This window comes from Teleopsis dalmanni, chromosome X, assembly GCF_002237135.1.
Source record: "Teleopsis dalmanni isolate 2A chromosome X, ASM223713v2, whole genome shotgun sequence".
In the NCBI taxonomy this organism is placed as follows: Eukaryota; Metazoa; Arthropoda; class Insecta; order Diptera; family Diopsidae; genus Teleopsis; species Teleopsis dalmanni.
Window position 1 is genome coordinate 4073486 of NC_051848.1, and position 18733 is coordinate 4092218.

At 29.7% G+C, this 18733-nt stretch overlaps 2 protein-coding genes and 1 long non-coding RNA gene across 8 annotated transcripts; 1 reads left to right on the forward strand and 2 right to left on the reverse strand.

The window, feature by feature from the left end:
• Positions 1–612: 612 nt before the first annotated feature.
• Positions 613–2861, reverse strand: LOC119689307. Of its 4 annotated transcripts, none has more exons than XM_038104111.1 (5): positions 2765–2861; positions 2527–2700; positions 2349–2396; positions 1750–1822; positions 615–1689 (listed from the first exon to the last, which is right to left on the reverse strand). In XM_038104111.1, the coding sequence occupies exons 2-5, from the start codon at positions 2650–2652 to the stop codon at positions 806–808; spliced, it is 1131 nt and encodes a 376-aa protein (XP_037960039.1). In that variant the 5' UTR covers positions 2653–2700; positions 2765–2861; the 3' UTR covers positions 615–805. The 4 variants fall into 4 exon arrangements, with proteins under 4 accessions (XP_037960038.1, XP_037960039.1, XP_037960037.1 ...); XM_038104112.1 differs by having other exon boundaries at positions 818–951; positions 1061–1822; XM_038104109.1 differs by having other exon boundaries at positions 615–1822.
• A 5393-nt stretch (positions 2862–8254) lies between these two features.
• On the reverse strand, positions 8255–8989 carry LOC119689308 (60S ribosomal protein L18a-like). Its single transcript, XM_038104113.1, has 2 exons — positions 8903–8989; positions 8255–8712 (listed from the first exon to the last, which is right to left on the reverse strand). The coding sequence occupies exons 1-2, from the start codon at positions 8918–8920 to the stop codon at positions 8314–8316; spliced, it is 417 nt and encodes a 138-aa protein (XP_037960041.1). The 5' UTR covers positions 8921–8989; the 3' UTR covers positions 8255–8313.
• A 7122-nt stretch (positions 8990–16111) lies between these two features.
• On the forward strand, positions 16112–18283 carry LOC119689309. Of its 3 annotated transcripts, none has more exons than XR_005253400.1 (5): positions 16112–16289; positions 16364–16415; positions 16743–17041; positions 17998–18133; positions 18189–18283. It is a non-coding gene; the product is annotated as an uncharacterized LOC119689309 (long non-coding RNA). The 3 variants fall into 3 exon arrangements; XR_005253398.1 differs by having other exon boundaries at positions 18185–18279; XR_005253399.1 differs by having other exon boundaries at positions 18071–18133; positions 18185–18279.
• The last annotated feature ends 450 nt before the right edge of the window (positions 18284–18733 follow it).

Sequence of the window (18733 nt, forward strand, 5' to 3'; positions counted from 1 at the left end):
ATTTTATTTGATCAGAATCAGAATAATTTTTTTTTGTATCTTTATTTTTTTTACGTGTTTTATGCATTTTTTGATGCTTACTTCGCCATAGATTTGGAGCGCACAATCAAATACCAGGACGAGTATATCCCCGCTGCTACAGAGGCTTGCACATTAAACGAACTTAGCATGCAGACAATAAATTCTAGTTTTCTAGTGCATAAAACTGAAGCCAAAATAAATTGCGAATTTTACTTGCAATACTGTTTTCCTTCGGTCAGATACAAATATGTTTGCTCATATATTTTCCACTACTTATGTTTAGATTATGAAATGATAAAGTAGAAATGTATCTAAAACATTTTTCTTGGATTCATTCGGCATTCACTTTGAAAATGAAAAAATTGAAAAAATTTATTACTTAATTTTGACTTCAAATGACACGTTCAATATTGGTTTGATATTGTTTGGTTTATAAATATTTTGAAAATGCATGAGTAAAAAATAAATACTGATTTACATACTTTACAAATGCTTTATTTAATATACCTTTTCTTTTTTGTTGAAAGACCTAAACCTGCAAAGTATAAGATGAACATTATTAAAAATATATTTACTCGGTTTTAGTTGGTTTAAATAAAACTCTTGACATTTTCGTAAAAACTAAACAATTATTGAAATAAATTTAAATTGTCAGCTCATCAGAACAAAGGACATAACTAAATTCTTAACAAATTCTTTTTACAATTAATCACAAATATTGAAAAAATATCACAAATGTTTATTTAAAAATTTGTTTGAGAATAATCTCAGACGATCATAGTTTTCATTCCAAACATGCAGAATTTACCAGTTGTAGAACTATTGGTCCCACAATCATTTCCGTTACTGATGTTTTCTCATCTGCTTCCCAAATCTTTACCTCATTCCCATCAATTTTTTTATCAAAATCATCATCGCTCGTGGTTTTTTCTGAAAAGACGAACATTTCGTTTTCATTAACAAATGAAGATATATTCACTGGTTTCGTAGTTTGTTTAAAAGCAAATGGACTCTCATTTTGATATCCTGTATCACCCACCAAGTTTTTGTATAGCAAAGTAGCGGATGGCGTGGAACTTATTTCAGTTGTTAATAAGTCTTGAGATTCCGCTCCATTGGTTAGTATATCCGTTAAGAGATCGCCGAAATCAAATAAAGCCTGTTCAGTACTGAGAATATTACAAACATCATTGAAAAGTGTGTCGCATTCATTATTGTTTGCAATTTGGAAACTATTAACTTGGCTAATAACAACAGTTCCAAAACTATTAATAACTTCTGTAGACGTTGCAACTAATCGTGAAAGTTGAAAAATCACTTCCGTGGCTTGCGTATCATTACGAGTATTAGTTAGTGTACTGTCATTTAGTGCTGAGTTCAAAAGATCGTCCAGGATTTTCTGTACAAGAAACGTAATCATCAATAATTGTTGAAGCTTGTCATTGTTTGCTGCATCATAAACTTTCAAACTTGGTTGCAGCTTTCCTATTTTTACTTTGATGTTACTGAACATTTGGTCTGCTTTCTGTACTATAACTAATGCTAAAACTGGATCGAAGGGTTTTTTTTGTATGTTAGCCGATAAACGTGAAGCGTTTTCAAACAAATTCATTGGTTTTCTATACTCAAATAATGACTCCTTCGTTTCAAAGACATCTTTATTATTATCTGAACTTGAAAACAAACTAAAAGGTTTAACGAAATGATTAACGTAGATATTTTCCTCACTATTTTTATTGCCCACTTGGACGTCTGAAGTTGGTTTTGTAAATCGCCTCTTCTGCTCACAATTGCAATGAACCTAAATAAAAATAAAATAAAAAAAAACAAGAACAATAATAAATTATATAAAATTTAGTCAATTATATATAACGAAAAAGAATACTACACAACTAATAGATTGGTTGAGAACTAATCGACTAATATAATTATTTAATTTTTGAAGCTTTGCTACTATTCTTTTTGTGGAGACATTATTTATTCCACATTTTTACGTTATTCTTTCTTGTGTGAAGAAGTGATATATATTTTTATTTCCAACTTAAGTTAAAGTTCAATTACAAGGAAAAACAATCTTCTATTTATTAGAAGTTAAGTTTTTATTAAGTATTAAAAACTTTACAAGTACTGATAATGATGATCATCATCATCAATAATTTCGTCACTTATCACTATTTAACCCGAAGATGACTAATGAAGGTAGTTGAAAAATGATTAAAAACTAATAAAATTAATTTACTATATTTGTGGAAAGAAGAGCTTATTAACTAGAATAAATCATTTTAAAATAATATATAAAGAAAATAAATAATATTATAGTAACTCACATGTTCAAACTGCTTTAAAAGTGTATGGATGCAACAGCCTTTACCATTCTAAGATTTAATCGAAACAATAAATATTTTATTTAATGTAAATATGTATATATGTACATAATAAATGTGTTATAAGTAAAAAAGAAAAAAAAATACAATATAATTATAGTTCCATAGAAAAGTAACTTACTGTAACCTGTCTTTTTAATGATTGAAGTTCTTTTTTGTGGCAACTGTGGCAGGTACTGGAAGAGTATAATATCATGTGCTTTTGGCATTTTCGGCACTCGCCGTAGATAATTTTCTTATATCTCATTTCTCAACGTAAGACAACCAATATTGGTACTATATACTAAATCTATGGCTGTTACATATCATTTAATATTTGCAAATACTATAGTATTATCGTTTAGGTTTGGTTTACTTACCTTAGTAACGTTTAAGTTATTGTCAGAAAGTATCAGATTTCCTTCCGTCCTTCTAATCCAAGATGTGTTTTTCAAACACAACCAAACGACAAAAACTAATACTAAATTTTCAGAAATGTTAAAATCGATGTAACTTTAATCAAGATTTATGCCTACTTTGTTACAATAATTGATCGGAAAATAAAAACTTTCATTGGAAAAATTGAACGAACCGCTCTGGCACTGCAGAATATTCAAGTATCACTAGATAAAAACACTTTCCAATAATAATTTTTACCACATTGTAATAGAAGTACTCACCAACTTGTGCTATTGATAATTAATTTTACCAGAACTGATAAGAGATATACAGTTAATAAAAAAATATATGAAATAAATATATGTGTCATAACTTTTTTTTACTATTACGATAACTGCATATTTTGTTTATTGTGATTAAAGTCAAGGCGTAAATATTGTAGTAAAAGCTTATTTAATATTTCATGATATATTAAAAAACAGATATACACAGAGATCTAAGGATCGACTCAGTAAAAAAATATATCAGGGATAGAGCCCTAAAATTATTCACAAAAGCTGATACGCTGCCCAACCCCTTCCTAACAAACCTCACGTCCATCTCAGGACCCACAGGAATTAGGAACCGCCATCAACTAAAAGATAAATTAACGATATGAGTTCCTGCATAGTTAAAGCCTAGTGTGGGCTAGGGATAAGCCCCCAGCCACAAAAGAGTAAAAGTGCGCAAGAGCACAAATTCAAGAAACCACAACAACAACACAAGTTTGTTTTTAATTATATCCAAGATTAGATTAGCTTGGGTTTTATGCAATACATCCATTGTGGTTAGTTGCTTAGTTGAAGTGGCTGTTCGACATATACTCTACCGCCTCATATAATTTCCATTTATCTACCATTTTAATAATACATTCCGCACAAGAAACCTTCGTAGACAAACTAAATCTATTGAGTTGAGTGTTCCAGATCTTTTGTTTTTACTAATGAGTAGATAAACAGTCTACAATGTGTGATTGTCTTTTCTTCGTCTAGGTTTTCGCAGCTTTAACAATAAATGTTGTACTAAAGGTGAAGTCTTACAATAATAATGTATATTATAATATTATTATGGTAAACTATTTTAATAATGTAATATTATATGTCATAATGTCATGGGAAAGCATAAGTGCGTATCCTAGCCTAGCTGGATTTTGATAAACTGCTATATCTCTTCTGTTAGGAACCGCTGTCTACTTTTTCATAAACGGTGCTTTCGGTGTTATTAATCACAGTGATTAAAAATTGATTATCTCAAAAATTAGTAGAATTTGCTGTGTTGCTATGATATCTGTCTATAATAAGAATGAAAAGATTGATAATTGTACTATTGCATTCCATTTAATCTGTTTAAATGTTGTAATATATTTGCAATGGGGAAAAAAAATTTATGAGGAACCTCTTTATAAATTATTTTTAAAAGAAACGGTTACTTTACTTTACTTTCAGTTTATACAATCCTTTCAGCCTAACACAACAGATGTGGACTGGGTTCTTTCATTATTGGAATGAAATTAAATTTTTATTACGTTCAAAGTTTCTGAAGGATATAAAAAAGGAAATCTTCAAATAAAGACAATGGGTAAAAGTAAAACAAAACGGACATTATATTCAAAACCAACTTTAAATTTAGCAGAAAAGTACTTTTTAAAAATGACTTTAAGCACTGTCAACCTACTTTTAGTATTCACTTGTCTCGCACTGAAGGAAGATGCTACTTGCGAAAATTACATTTCAAAGGATGCTGCGAAAACGCATGCACGTTAAACTTGTGCATGCACTCGACAATGACAGGACTTGCATGCAAATTATCTGCTCTGATTTTGCTTAACGGTTTTTTCCTCAATCCTTTTGTCATTTCGATTTCAAAGTGTTTAGGTGAGAAAAGTTTAGCATTGTTGTAGTACGTTCAAATGGGAGATTGTTGTTGTGATGTGGCATGTGTAATAGCTGCAAGCAAAATTGATTTTCAAAACACACAGTAAAAGTGAATAACAGCAAAATCCTTACGGATAATTGAGAGATTACGCACCTTTAATATGCAGGAAGTGGATTTCTGCTCAGTCAGTATTTTCAAAGAGAAAAACTTTCTACAATTTATATAATCAATAAAATATCAATAGAAAGGATATTTATTTTATTATATTCTTTAAAATAGGTTCAACCTTCTTTTTTCGAAAAATAAGAGATTTTTAATAGTTTAGAGAATGGAAGAGTAACACCAACGTAAAGGACGCCGCTTAATGTCAAAAGACTTACTTTTATATCAGAAAATTCATTTAAATCTAAAATGATTTGTCATAGCGTATACATCTTACTTAGCTCTAGAGAGGTGCGACAACTAAGAAAATCGTCTGTATTAAAATCTTCCTTCAAATAATTTTTATTTTTAATAATTTCGAAAGCCACGTATTTCAACCTTTGACTTCAATATAAATTAAAACTCATGAAACTATATGTTACCTTTTTACAATACGAAACCTGACAATAGGTTCTTCTTCTTCTTCTTGAGTTAGTGCTATTACGCACTTTTACTCTATAATGGCTGGGGGGCTTATCTCTACCCCACACTAGGCTTTAAATAGGCTAAAAAAAAATCATATCATTTATTTGTCTTAGTTGATGACGGACCTTAAATCAGCATATCTTCCTGAGAGTTCAGAAGTGGACTTGAGGATTGTTAGGGCGGGGTTAATTAGCGTATCAACTTTAGTGAATAATTTTAGAGCTCTGTCTCTGATATATTTTTTCACTGAATCAATCTTAAGATCTCTATGTTTTACTCAAATGCTATAATAAAGATAATTATTTAACAAACATTAGTTAACATCACTTACATTAGGCCTACTCTCTTGTAAGACTGTCCCAAAAGAACAATAAAATTAAACTGGGTTCTGTATTACAGAACCTAAGAAGTGATGATACAGATCACTTCTTAGGTATTTTGATTCACATATTTTCTTCATCATATACATCTACAGCAACTAAATCAGTATTTAGTTATCTATATGTTCTATATATCTATATATATCTATATATATACACCTATATATCTATTTGTCTATTTATATATAGTGCTGCAGATTAATGTGTTCGACGAAGTCTGTGCATCTATACGTCTGTACTTCACCCTATACATGCGATCAGGTCATCGTATAAAATAATTTTTAAAGAATTATAGAAATATTTCTTAAGAATATACTTATATGACTAAAGTCTGTATTTAGTCAGAAGCTGTATATATATATATGATAATATAGTGTGGCTTTCCAAGAATCGGGTTTGTAAAGGTTGCAATAAATGGTCTAATGGACCATAATATTTTTAACTATTATAATAATTTATTTATTTATTAGAACTTAACTATTATTAGTTATCTGTTTTAATTTTATTTTAAGTATATTAAAATAAATTTATTTATCATTAATTTTTAAATACTAACTCAATTATTAATTTATTATTACTTGATGTACATAAAATTTGTTTAATTGTTTATTTTTATATTTATATACATATATAAAAATATAACAGACGAAATATGAATAATAATATTTAATACTATTTTTTATATAAAATCAATATGAATATTATTATTTCTATGGATTTATGTATGCAATAATTTATTTATTTGTTATTATGAATATATTTACTTAATTATTAGATATTCATTCTAGTTAAATTATAATGCCTACATTTTTATATATCTTTTATAAAAATGTTTTTTTTTTGTTTTTTGTAGACAATTCCTATTGAATTTGAAAATCATGTACACGTGTAGAATTTGTTTCGACTCCACCGATAACAACGACGAAGGTACCTTTATACATCCGTGTAAATGCAAAGGTGATACGAAATGGGTACATCAGGATTGCCTTAAAAAGTGGGAATTGTATAAGGTCAAAGCAGATATTGACAACAAATTGTGCTGTGAAATTTGTCAAACTCCATACATGATTTTGGAATCAAAAAGATCTCTCATCTCTAAACTCATTATTCCCATTGAACACGTTTATTATCGTATGTGTGCTTTCTTTTCGGATGTTAATAATAATGCCTCGTTGACTGATAAAATTTCAATAGTCTGCCTGATAATATTATGTCTTGTTTTCTCGCAATATAAGGAAATCAATACTATAGCTACTCTGTTCTTCAAAATGGCTGCAGTCCAATCACTCATGGCATTGTGCATTTACATAGAAATGATTAACTACGACGAGGTACTGCTGTTCGGTTTGTCCAAAATTGAATGGATTAATAATTCGGCTGCATGAAGATGATGTTAATGCTTCAAGCAAAGAACCTGCTGCTCAGGGTATGACTCTAAATGAAGTTTATAACAACAAGTGTACAGGAGCGGGTACTGTGGATGCTGACGAGAGCGGGGATGAACTATTAAAAGAAGACTGATATGTGTTAATTAATCAGCAGCGAACATTTACTTATTTGAACATCTACTTAAATTTTTGGTATCATAATCAGTTGTTTTGATTTGTTCAATTTAATTTGAAAATTTTTGTGATCTGCGTAAATACCTAATACTGTCTAAACAATTATATTTAATAAAAAATATTAAATATCTGGCTTCAATAAAATTATGTGGTCCAAACTATAATTTATTGTATTTTATTTATAATTGAAATGGATTAAAGACAACTTACATTCTTTTAAAATAGTTTTCTGTAAAAAACGTTGCAAATAGAAGAATGGATTCAATAACTTTGTAAATTTAATTAGCAAAATAGGCAGAGCTAAATTCACATAATAACGTCTTGAGAGTTTTCTTTAATAATAATAAATAACACTCCTATAGATGATCTATACAGCGTCTCTATTGGTACCAACTGTAAGACGTAAAAGCAGATAAGAGCATACAATTTTGTAAAACTTGAAGTGGAGGAGTTGGACTGACTACGATTGAATGTCTTATATGCTTATCAGAATCTTTACAATATTCTTATTACACACGAACTTTTTCCTTGAGTGCTAGTTAAATCAAAAATTCTTCACAACCTATTCGTCCAAATTTTGAAATGTATATATATGTATTTAATCACATATATCCAACACGAAATACCGCTAAGGTTTTTGTAGTCCTTCACAATGCTCCAGTCGCGTTAACGAGACTGTATATCCATTCCAGTGCATTCTTCACATACCTCCACATTTCCATCATTATTTATTATAGAGGACGCTTGGTATGAGCTGTGGAGTTGGTTAATTAATTTTTTTTCTAAATAGTTGATGCCAGTTTAACTATATAAGTTTACACTATTGCTAACTATGAAAGATAAATTCTTTGTTATTATGTAGATATCATTATGTGGTTAACAGACAAACCTTAGTCAAGCGCTTGCTGCATATGGCAATTTTAAATATTCACTTTATTGCTTTATTATTAATTAATTAATAATATTAATAATTAATTAAAAATCTAAGTAATTTTTAATGTTCAACTTTATTCATAACTGAATTACTTAATATAGGAAATTAATATTTTACAAATTGTCTCCGCTAATAAATCCAGTATCCATATCAAAAATCGCCTTGAAACTTGCCGCAGCACGACGACGGGCGCCCAAACGCCATAATAATTGCGTACAAGCCTTATTGACGCAATAATTTCTCTGTACCATAGTTGTGTCTTTGAAACCAGTACGTTTACCATAGGTGATCCAAAATGCAAACTTTTTCTTTCTACGAGTTGATCCACGAATGCGCTTACATGAAATAAGATCTGCATATTTCCTCTTAATATCCTCCATATTAATGGCATAGTACCAAAAAGCAGTTTCTGCATCACCTTTGTTTGAGGCGAAGACGTTCATTTGGAAATTAACCGACTCCTTCCTTTTTTTAGTTAACCATTTGCGGCCAGTAACCCTGTATTCCTTTAACTGTAAACAAGAATAGATATATATTAATAAAATATATATATTGTAATCGTTATTATGACATGAAATCTGTCCAAAAATTTCTCATAAGAGTTCAAACTATCTTATCGCAAGAAGTTTGTTGGCATAATTCACAAGTATTAGTACATAATATTTAATGTTTATAGAAACATTATTAGTACTAGTATATTACCTCTTTGCTGATATCCATTCCGGAAGCCAATCAAACACAAAATGCCAAACAATATTATCCGCATTTACCACTGAAGTATAATTTGAAATTTCGCGGAAAGTCGCATGAAAAGGTATTAAAAATTTTTTAAACTCCCTGTTGTATTTTAAATAAAGTATTAAGGAATTTTTTTGAATTTTTAAATAGTAGTATCAATAAAAAATTTGTTTCCAAAAATGAACATATATTAGCACAACTAGTATATATTAGTAAGTATTAGTATATAATAGTAAATAATAGTAAATATAAGTAAATATTTTTCTCACTTATATTACCAGCTCTACCAGTTCCATACTGTAGTGCACTGTTGGAAAAACATTTAATTTAATTTTACAGATCCGACACAATCAAAAATCTGACATAATTGTGCGTTATAACGAAGCAATTGGGCCTGGGCTAACCTCTTTAATTAATATATATATTTTTCATTGAATTCGACATAATTCGCATTACTTTATAAATTTTACTTAGCAAAAAAATAAATATATAAATTCATTATAATCCTAACAGATGCAATAATTTAGTCATAAGGAATCAGATGTTAAGTTTCAATTGATAGGAAACAATACATTTTTTTATTGGTCCAGAAGTACAAATAGAGAAAAAAAATCAAGAACTGCTTAATAAATAAATAACTTCTTCACTATTACTAAGCTATCAGTCATTTTCACAAATTTTTTTAAAAAATTACTTTTTAAAATATCATCTGATCTTCTTCCAAATATCATTCACGATAGTTCAATTTTAAGATTTGGCACCATTGTAATGCGAGTGGCTTATTCTTCAAGTACTTTCAGGAAAGTGGGCTTATTTTGGCGAATTTTGTTTTTGCTTTGCATGTGAATGTTTAAGCGACATGTGTTCTATTTAAGCATTCATGTCAAAAGAATACACCTAGCGTTGTTGTGTCATATCTTATTTTTAGAATAAGCAATTTTAATTGTGTACACAGGTATTTCTGTATTTATAAGTAATAAAGATAATAAATAAAATGTTAATAATATAGATGTTTGTATTGTTAGAAAATGAGAGTTTCTCTATCTAAAAAGTATAAAATCCAAATGTAAATAAAATTCAACATTGCAAGCAAAATAAAAATCTTTAACTCTTAATAAAGATAGTTTGAACGCATTTGAAAGTAATTTTCACACATTTGCATGCAATGTGCTTCCAATAAATTCATCTGTATTATGTCTATTACGTAGACGTAACTGGCATTCCTGTTACGTAGCACTATTCGAGCTTATTGAGTTGCACTATGGACACACATTTGATATTGAAGATTCGTTCTTAATTTCCCCTGAGTCCCTAGTTATTGATGTACTATATGTGGAAATAGTAGTATGTATACGAAGGAAAATAGTTCCAATCTTGAATAAAAATGTGAGTGTAAAAATTGCAGACACATGGTTTTGACGTAACGTTAAGGTAACTTTATATGTACTCCATATCATGGAAAGTGTGTGAGTTTATCTGCTTTAAATTTGGCTTAGATTCATTTTTATTAGAAGAAACTATAAACAAGCATTTGAATACATGTGATTGGATCAAAAAGTGAGTAATAATAATACGTCTAACATATACATACTTTACACTTGCTACGTGGGAATAAAAAATTTTTCTTAAAATGGTTTTTAGTTTGAATTATTTGTAAAAATTTATAACAAATAAACATAAATAATGTTTTAAAAGCGAATATCGCACACTTTATTCTTGATCCCATGATTGTACGTGCGTGTAATCCACACTTTATCTACTTGCCGTCAAAAATTCAGCGAATTCGACTGATATTCGCCGTGACTTGATATTTTGTGTAACATGTCTTTGCTTGTTATTAGAAAAACAACAGGTAACGAAAAAGTGTTCTTTCTCTTGTTCTTGAACGACATATAGTAACTCCGACTAGTAAGTACAAAAATTAACTCGAATAAATTGTGTAAGATTTTCTACGCTGTTTACTCAAACGGGGAATTAGCCTTTTTGATAGACTGTTTATATCGAATTTGGCTATCTGCGTACACTATTTTCCTAACGTTAAGCATTTGACGTTTTTACTTGCCGTCAAAAATTCAGCGAATTCGTTTGATATTCGCCGTGACTTGATATTTTGTGTAACATGTCTTTGCTTGTCAGTAGAAAAACAACAGGTAACGAAAAAGTATTATTTTTCCTGTTCTTGAACGACATATAGTAATTCCGACTGGTAAGCACAAAACTTAATTCGAATAAATCGTGGAAGATTTTCTACGCCGTTTACTCAAACGGGGAATTAGTGAAGTGGCTAAACAGGATTTGCTATTTGCTAAAACACAACACTTGACAGATTGCAGCAGTGATGCCAATGTCTCGCTTAGCGTCTTTAGGGCAGCATGCTGTTTTTTGCCACACTTGCGAGCCACCGAAAGCACCTAATTAATCTATTATGAATATATTGATTTTAAATGTGAGTCTTTGCGATAGAAACTAAATTCTTAATATAAACTATTGTTTTCAATATAAAGGGTTTTGACGAACAGTAGTGAATTGCTACAATAAACAATTTTTAATTATTCTTAATTAATTAAATTTTTGGCTAGCCATAGAGTTGTTTCGAATATTGTCAAATATCCAACATCAGTGCTCTTGGAATTATTTCTTGTATTTAATTATTCGTAAATAATTTTTTTCAGACTGCAAGTGCCAAGGATTGAGCACGTACCCTGCCAAATTTGAAGCTCAGGGTCAGCGCTCATTAGCCAACTGACCTGAAATCGTATTGAATCGTATGTTCGAACTTGGAGCTTTGTTAATTTGCTGTGAAAGTTTGTTAATGAACTTTCACTTATTGAGTTCATATTAGAACGAAATCATGAACCAGCTGTAGAATAATTGAATTAATTGATTATATTTTTATTTTTAATTGTTGAATTTCCATACTTTTCTTTTAAAGAGGAATTAATTTATTTATATTATAATTATGTAAAAATAATTAGTATTAGAGTATTTCTGAGGAAGTCAATTTAAAGTACCATGGTACATTCGCACGAATGACATGCTAAGAGACCTTAGAATAGATCCGGTCAAAAGGGACAGAGCTATGAAGCTATATGCGAAAACCGACAGCCTGCTCCCCTTAGCACTATCTAATCTCAGAGTAATCACTAACCGCATGGGGCGGTACGCAGATCTTAGATCAATCAGTGAATAATCACGAAGATTATCAGGAATACTCAAATTAGTCAGTAAGATGGGCGGGACTCTGCAGAATCCCCCAAGCTATCATAGAGTAAAAGTGCCCAGATGTACTAACTCGAAAAAGGCTCAACATAATAGTTAAATTTTACACCTTTTTTAGAAACTGTTAATATACAATATTTTTTACACTAGCAAGTAGTGGTGACTTAAAGGCTTAATCGACCGGCTTAGAATATTTTAACAATTTATCAAAAACTTCTGGTTATTGTGTTTGGCCTAATTATGACTTTTGTATTATTATGATTTTGTTTATTGGCTAGTCTGGCATTGTTTTCACACCTACTCAATACATCAGGTTTCGGAAATTTATATGCAATTGCTGCTTTATTGAGCTCATTTGACAGCTGTCGAGTTACGGCCTATCCAACGCCCACACGCATCCATCCACACCCATTCAACAAACTAGGATACTAACTAGGATACCGACAGGACGACATTTTATGGCTTCGTTCGTTGCTGGGCTAAATTGCATTTGCTAAGTGCAAATGTTGCCATGATAAAAATTAAATAACAATTTAATTTTGTACTTAGGGAGTTTATTATCAACTTTTTATTCCTCCCAATAACGTTATTTGTAGCGTTGTAATACGAAAAGAAATATATACGCACAAATAAACAATAAAAAAGAAAATCTTAAGAAAGTGAAAAATAAGCATTAATTTTAAGACATTATCCTATTAACGCTTTTTATTAGGATTTGTCTGTGGAGACTGGAGCTTGGAGTGAGGAGTGTGGAGTGTTTGTGTCGTTCCCCCACGTTCTCTGCTTCCCCGATGTGACGATCTTTTTTTTAATACTATAGAAAGTCTTTATCGTACATTTATCTGTAGTGTTTTTTTTTTTGATTTTATTTTTTGTTTGACTGAAGTAGCTTAAGAGCAAAAAAAAATTTTGGAAAATATGGCGGAGGATACATGGCAATATTCTGCCCAGTGCTGTCATAATGGGAGCAAAGTTTTCGGTCTGAACTGACAAAAGACCCGCCGTCGTGTGCGTAAACTTTCTAATATGCGTCGCAGTGGTAATAATTTTATTTTATTTTTTCCTTTTATTTTTAGCTTTTATGTACTTTTTATTTTGTCTCCACTTTAGTGCGTTGTTGCTGATAATATTCGGGATTGGCGGCATAGTGCAGCTCACATGGCAATACAATCTTCCATGGCAAGCTGTCTTCCATGCGGGTCCGCTGTTACTGTTGTTACAGTTCTTGTTGTTGCTGCTGTTGCTCACATTGTTGTTGCTGTTGTTGCTGTTGTTGCTGTAGTTGTTGTTGTATTTATGCCCGCTGGTGTGTAACCAGTAAAAGTTTTCGGCAATAAATTGCTTTAATAAAATGTTATTTAAAAATAATAACAGCGAACGAGCAGATTTTAATTTAAATTGCACAACATGCACTGTTAAAAATATTTTTTAAGTTAGCTAACTTTAGGATTTAAACATGCTGAGATTTTTCATCCAAATCATTTTAAAACTGATTTCTTGATATCCTACAAGTCTATGAAATAATAAATTGATGAAATAGGTTAGATATACATTGATTTCCTAGAGCAAAAGTACTTATTAGTTCGTTGGGAGTAACGTATTCAAGAGGTGGAATATTAGAAGATAGACCCCTGCCTTGACAAAAACGCCATATTTTTTTAATTTATAATAAAAATTTTAACAAAAATTAGTAAGTCTTACTTATTAACAATTTAAGTTTTAAATAACCGAAGCCCGGTTTTTCTTCTTTAATTGTTTATTCAAAGGACATAAATAAATGAGGACAGAGCTCCGCGGTTTGAGAACTGGCATCCCTATTTATTTCAATACCTATGTATATTAATTTTATAAGCAAAAAATAAGATATTTATTTTAATATTGATTTTAGTGATGTAAATAAAGTCGTTCTTGAATTACTCCCGTAATGATGTCAATATTATTATCGATTTTACCAGCCTTTGTTATCGGTAGAGAAAGTGGTTCTATCCATAGGGTGCTTTCCGTTTTTCATGCAATACGTAATCTATTGAAAATTATTTATAACTGTTATTAGTTCTGTCATCCTTGAACTATATGTAGTGCTATGTGCACTACAAATATGTTTTTTAATATTCTATTGATTAATTGTAGTATTATTATATATGTGAAGAAATTTCACAATCCTCAATAATTTGTTTGTTACTAATGTTACTTATTTTTTCCAGTGTACTTAATGAATAAGTTGTAATTTATCAAAAACTTCTTTTTTAACAAACGGAAAATAATTGAAGCTAATTTGGGTGCTAAAATCCAGGACGAAATGAGTTTTTGGTCAGGAAAAATGTGAAATTAATGGAAATGTCAATACAAAAGTGTGTTTGTAAATATTTTGACGTGCGTATAAATAATGCAATATAAATAAAAGATTACTTAAATAACTTTTGCAGTTTTTATTTTATTTTATATCAAGAAAAAAAATTTTAAGTACTTTCAATTTTAAAAGGAAAACAGACTTTTTGTTAAAGTTTTGCCGGATATACACTGCAAATAACTTGTACACTCCCACACCATATTGCTAATGCAGTTCATAATTAAGTATATTAATTTGAATCTATTTTAGTAAAATGTTATTTACATCTAGGACAGTCGTTGACTGCTACATATCTCTAAATATGATATCGACGCAGTTCAATATTTTTCTAATCTGGGTTTCAGGTCATAGGGATATTTTTGGCAATTGCAAAGCAGTTGAGCTAGCCAGGCGGGTGCTTCAGGAAATCATTTGGAAGATCTAAACTTGCAAGATCTGGGCATATCGTTGACATCATGCAAACTGGCACTGAGTTTCTGTGCCGAACTTTTTAACAAAAGATGGGATGACTCAACGATTTGCAGGCAGCTGCATGCCACATTCTAATAATGTACAATCAAAGCCTGTCATTGAGATGCCCCATGGCGATATCAGTCTTGTAGCAGATTTACATTGTATTTAGGTAACCACAGGGAGACTAAATCGTAGTTGAGCTGATGATAATGAAAGTGGCTCCCATCTGCTTTGCGTTAGGGGATTTCTTTATTTAGGATCTTAGCGAACTTCAGGACCTCACTCTGAATAGCATTATAAGCCTTGCCAAAAGTTCCAAGTGGTTTTAAGCATTAAATTTTTAATATTACGGTCTATAGAGCCTATAGACCTAAGTGAGTGCATTAGGATCGTTGGTATAACCTAATCTAACCTAGCTTACTTGACTTATTTACCTACATGTCAACCTAAATATAGAATCTTTTACGAGTTATATATACTAACAAAACGAAAGTTAATAAAATTTGAAAATCATACGTATATACAAATATAAATAAATTACAATATCAAATATATATACGTTCCTTAGTTAATTAAAACACATTTCTGACGTCACATTACGTGGAGTAATTTTGAAATGACAATGGAGGTTTCTATAATCAACCATACGCGTTATGAATGCTGCCCAATATGAACGTAAAAGCGTAGATGTCTTCGTAGTTCCATTATATTATAAGCGTTCAAATGTTTTTTTTCACCAGAAAAGACTTATGTTTACTGACGCAGCGGCGGGGATAGGGCTGTTCTAGCCCCACGTCATCTACTTCATAAAGTCCAAACCAGTTCTATTACTCGTGAGGAAAACTGTCAAGATTTTATTACAGGTAAGCCGATATGGAATTTAGACATTTATTGAGTTATGCTTTGGCGATAAGGATCTTCAGGATTAAAAGAAACCGAGTTACTTGCAAATGTTATGCTTTTTAACCCAATGCAGCGCAGATCAATAGAGATATTTCGATGGTCCGTTACGTCCTTTATATTCTTGTCAATAATCATGATTACTAATATTTAATATCAAAAACTTGTTATCTCTTTTTAAAATAAGTAAACGTAGATAATTTAGAAATGTGAATATTTAAGATTTGATAGAAAAAATACTTAAAAAAAATTTATCAACAAATAGTATTCAAAATTTTTCTCCGATTACAATGTGTTAAATTCTTTCAAACACATTTTAGCTAATTCAATCGTTAATTAGCCAAAATGTCGAAATTTATAAAATTAATGAGCAGTTTCTTCATAAGTCAGGCAGAGGAAGGAGAATGGTCCGCAGACACTTTACTACAGGTAAGCTAATATTGAATACTTATGCTTGTCAATAAATTATATAGTAATATTTATTGATTAATGAATTATTGTAGTTTATTGAAGACAAAATGGAAGACAACAGCTCAAACGACAAAGACTCTAAGAGTAAGTACAGCTAATGAAGAGTTAGGCTTATTCTCTACAGGTATCTTGATAGCTGTAATGCTGAAAAAGTATTCTTTAAATGCATATAAATTTCTTATACTATTATATATTAATATATGCATATTGTGTATATTAATATTATAGTATTATATTAAATAATAAATTTAAAAGATTAAAAATAATTGTAACGGAGCAGAGACATTAAATTCAATATAGTTTCATATACAGACTACTCTGTATATATTTAAAGTACAAACAAATAGAAATTAATATTACGTAGATACATTTACATAAGTCTATAATTTTTTATTTGTTTATTTATTAAAGAACATGGAATTTTTCGACATGAGAAAAACGTGGCTTGTATTATATGTCGTACATTAACTGCTCTTCAGCAATAACGCGCCATCTACCGATGACACATTTTGGGGCAAGGAGATTTAAGAAATAAACGAAATCTAATACTTGCCCTACTTAACTTTGACTACACTATTTAAATTCTCAATGGATGATAAATTTTTATTGAACATTGAATATTGGACAACATTTATATTGGTTTCAATATTACTAATCGGTAATCAATACGAGTCTCTTGACGTGGACTAGGAAGGCACTGCTGTGTAATTGTAAGTTGAAAAATATGTAAGCACGATGTATATGTATATAATAAGTATGGAGACACATGTAGAGGCAACTTAAAATATATATTTGAGCACATAGTTATGTATTTTTCATATGTTATATGGGAAGGTGAAAATCATAAAGAAGGTATCTTAAATAAATAAAAATATATATGTATATCGTAAGTATTTCTTATAAGTCGTACAGGAGATAGAAAAATGAATACAAGACATAAATAGACGGACGTTTTTCATAAATACTTAAATTTTCTTTTGATGCACTTTGATGGAGTCTGAATAGTTCCCAGGCGAAATGCGTCAATGGTAACCGTAGAGGACAAGGAAACATGTTTCGAATAACCTTTGGGTATTCTCTGTGACGGACAGACACAGAAAATTATTTGATTCTCAATGTATTATATACATATTATATATTTGTTATTTATATATTATATTTGTTATATATTAATTATTATATATTATATACGATTTGTCACTTCATTATTTACCAGCATATACATTTGAATTCTCAATCTAATATTTATTATATATTTGTTATAATATTTATTATATATATTTGTAATAAATTATATATTTATTATATTTATTATTATATATTATTTGTCTTTCATTATTTATCACCATATACATTTAAGCTTCAACGTTTACTGTATAAAAAATTGATCGGAGTAGTTATTACTTGTGGATAGTTAAGCCATCACTATAGATATTGGTAGGGCTAAGTATATCATATGTTTACCAGTTACTAGCCATCACTGTGACTGGGTATTGTTATTAATCGATATACTGAGTACCTAATTTTATAACCATGTTTTGGTTGTGAGGGCATGACGGTGACAAAGTTCCAGTTTGATGAGAGAACTGGAGGTTTGAACAAAAATGATAATAAATGTTTTTTAAAAAATATTTAAATATTAATAAAAGATATATTTCATTATCAGATCTCAACTAAAGTCTTGTAAAATAATTTATTTACATTCATCGACGGTTAACTTATATATGAACTTCAAACAGATCATCCAGTACATCCAGTACATACAGTACATCCACTTAATGTATTATTATTTAAATAGGCTTGTAAGTATATAGCTTATATTTTTACAACAGTGATTAAATCTTGTTTATTAGTTAGAGATTCTCGAATAGAATGTGGATATCCTAATAATTAAAAAGGAAGAAGACAAGGAGAACTGAAAAGAGCATCAAAAAAAAAAAATTATGGAGAAATTATAGAAACATTCTAGGAGTATTGGTATTGAATTTAGAAGAAGTACAACTAAAATTTTATGAATGAATACAAGACACGTAAAGAAAAAATTCCTGTATTATTTTCAAAGTTCCAAATCAATAGTAAAAATTGTAATATAACAAAATTTTCTGAATTAGTGAATAAATAAAAATTTAATGAAATAAAAATAACATAATATAAATAAATAAAATAAAATATACAATAAAATAAATAATATGAAATAAAATAACATAAAACTAAGTTTTTTCCTCTTAAAAGACAGACATTATTAGTTAATAGAAAACGATCAGATCCTTTCTAACCTTTGTGGTGCGATCTTTAGTCATTTTGTTGGGTCGTTTGCAGACATATGAATCTGAATTTGAAAAAAGACCTTCCATTTTTAATGCAGTTGTCAGCAGCAGCCTATTAGTAACTAATATATATTT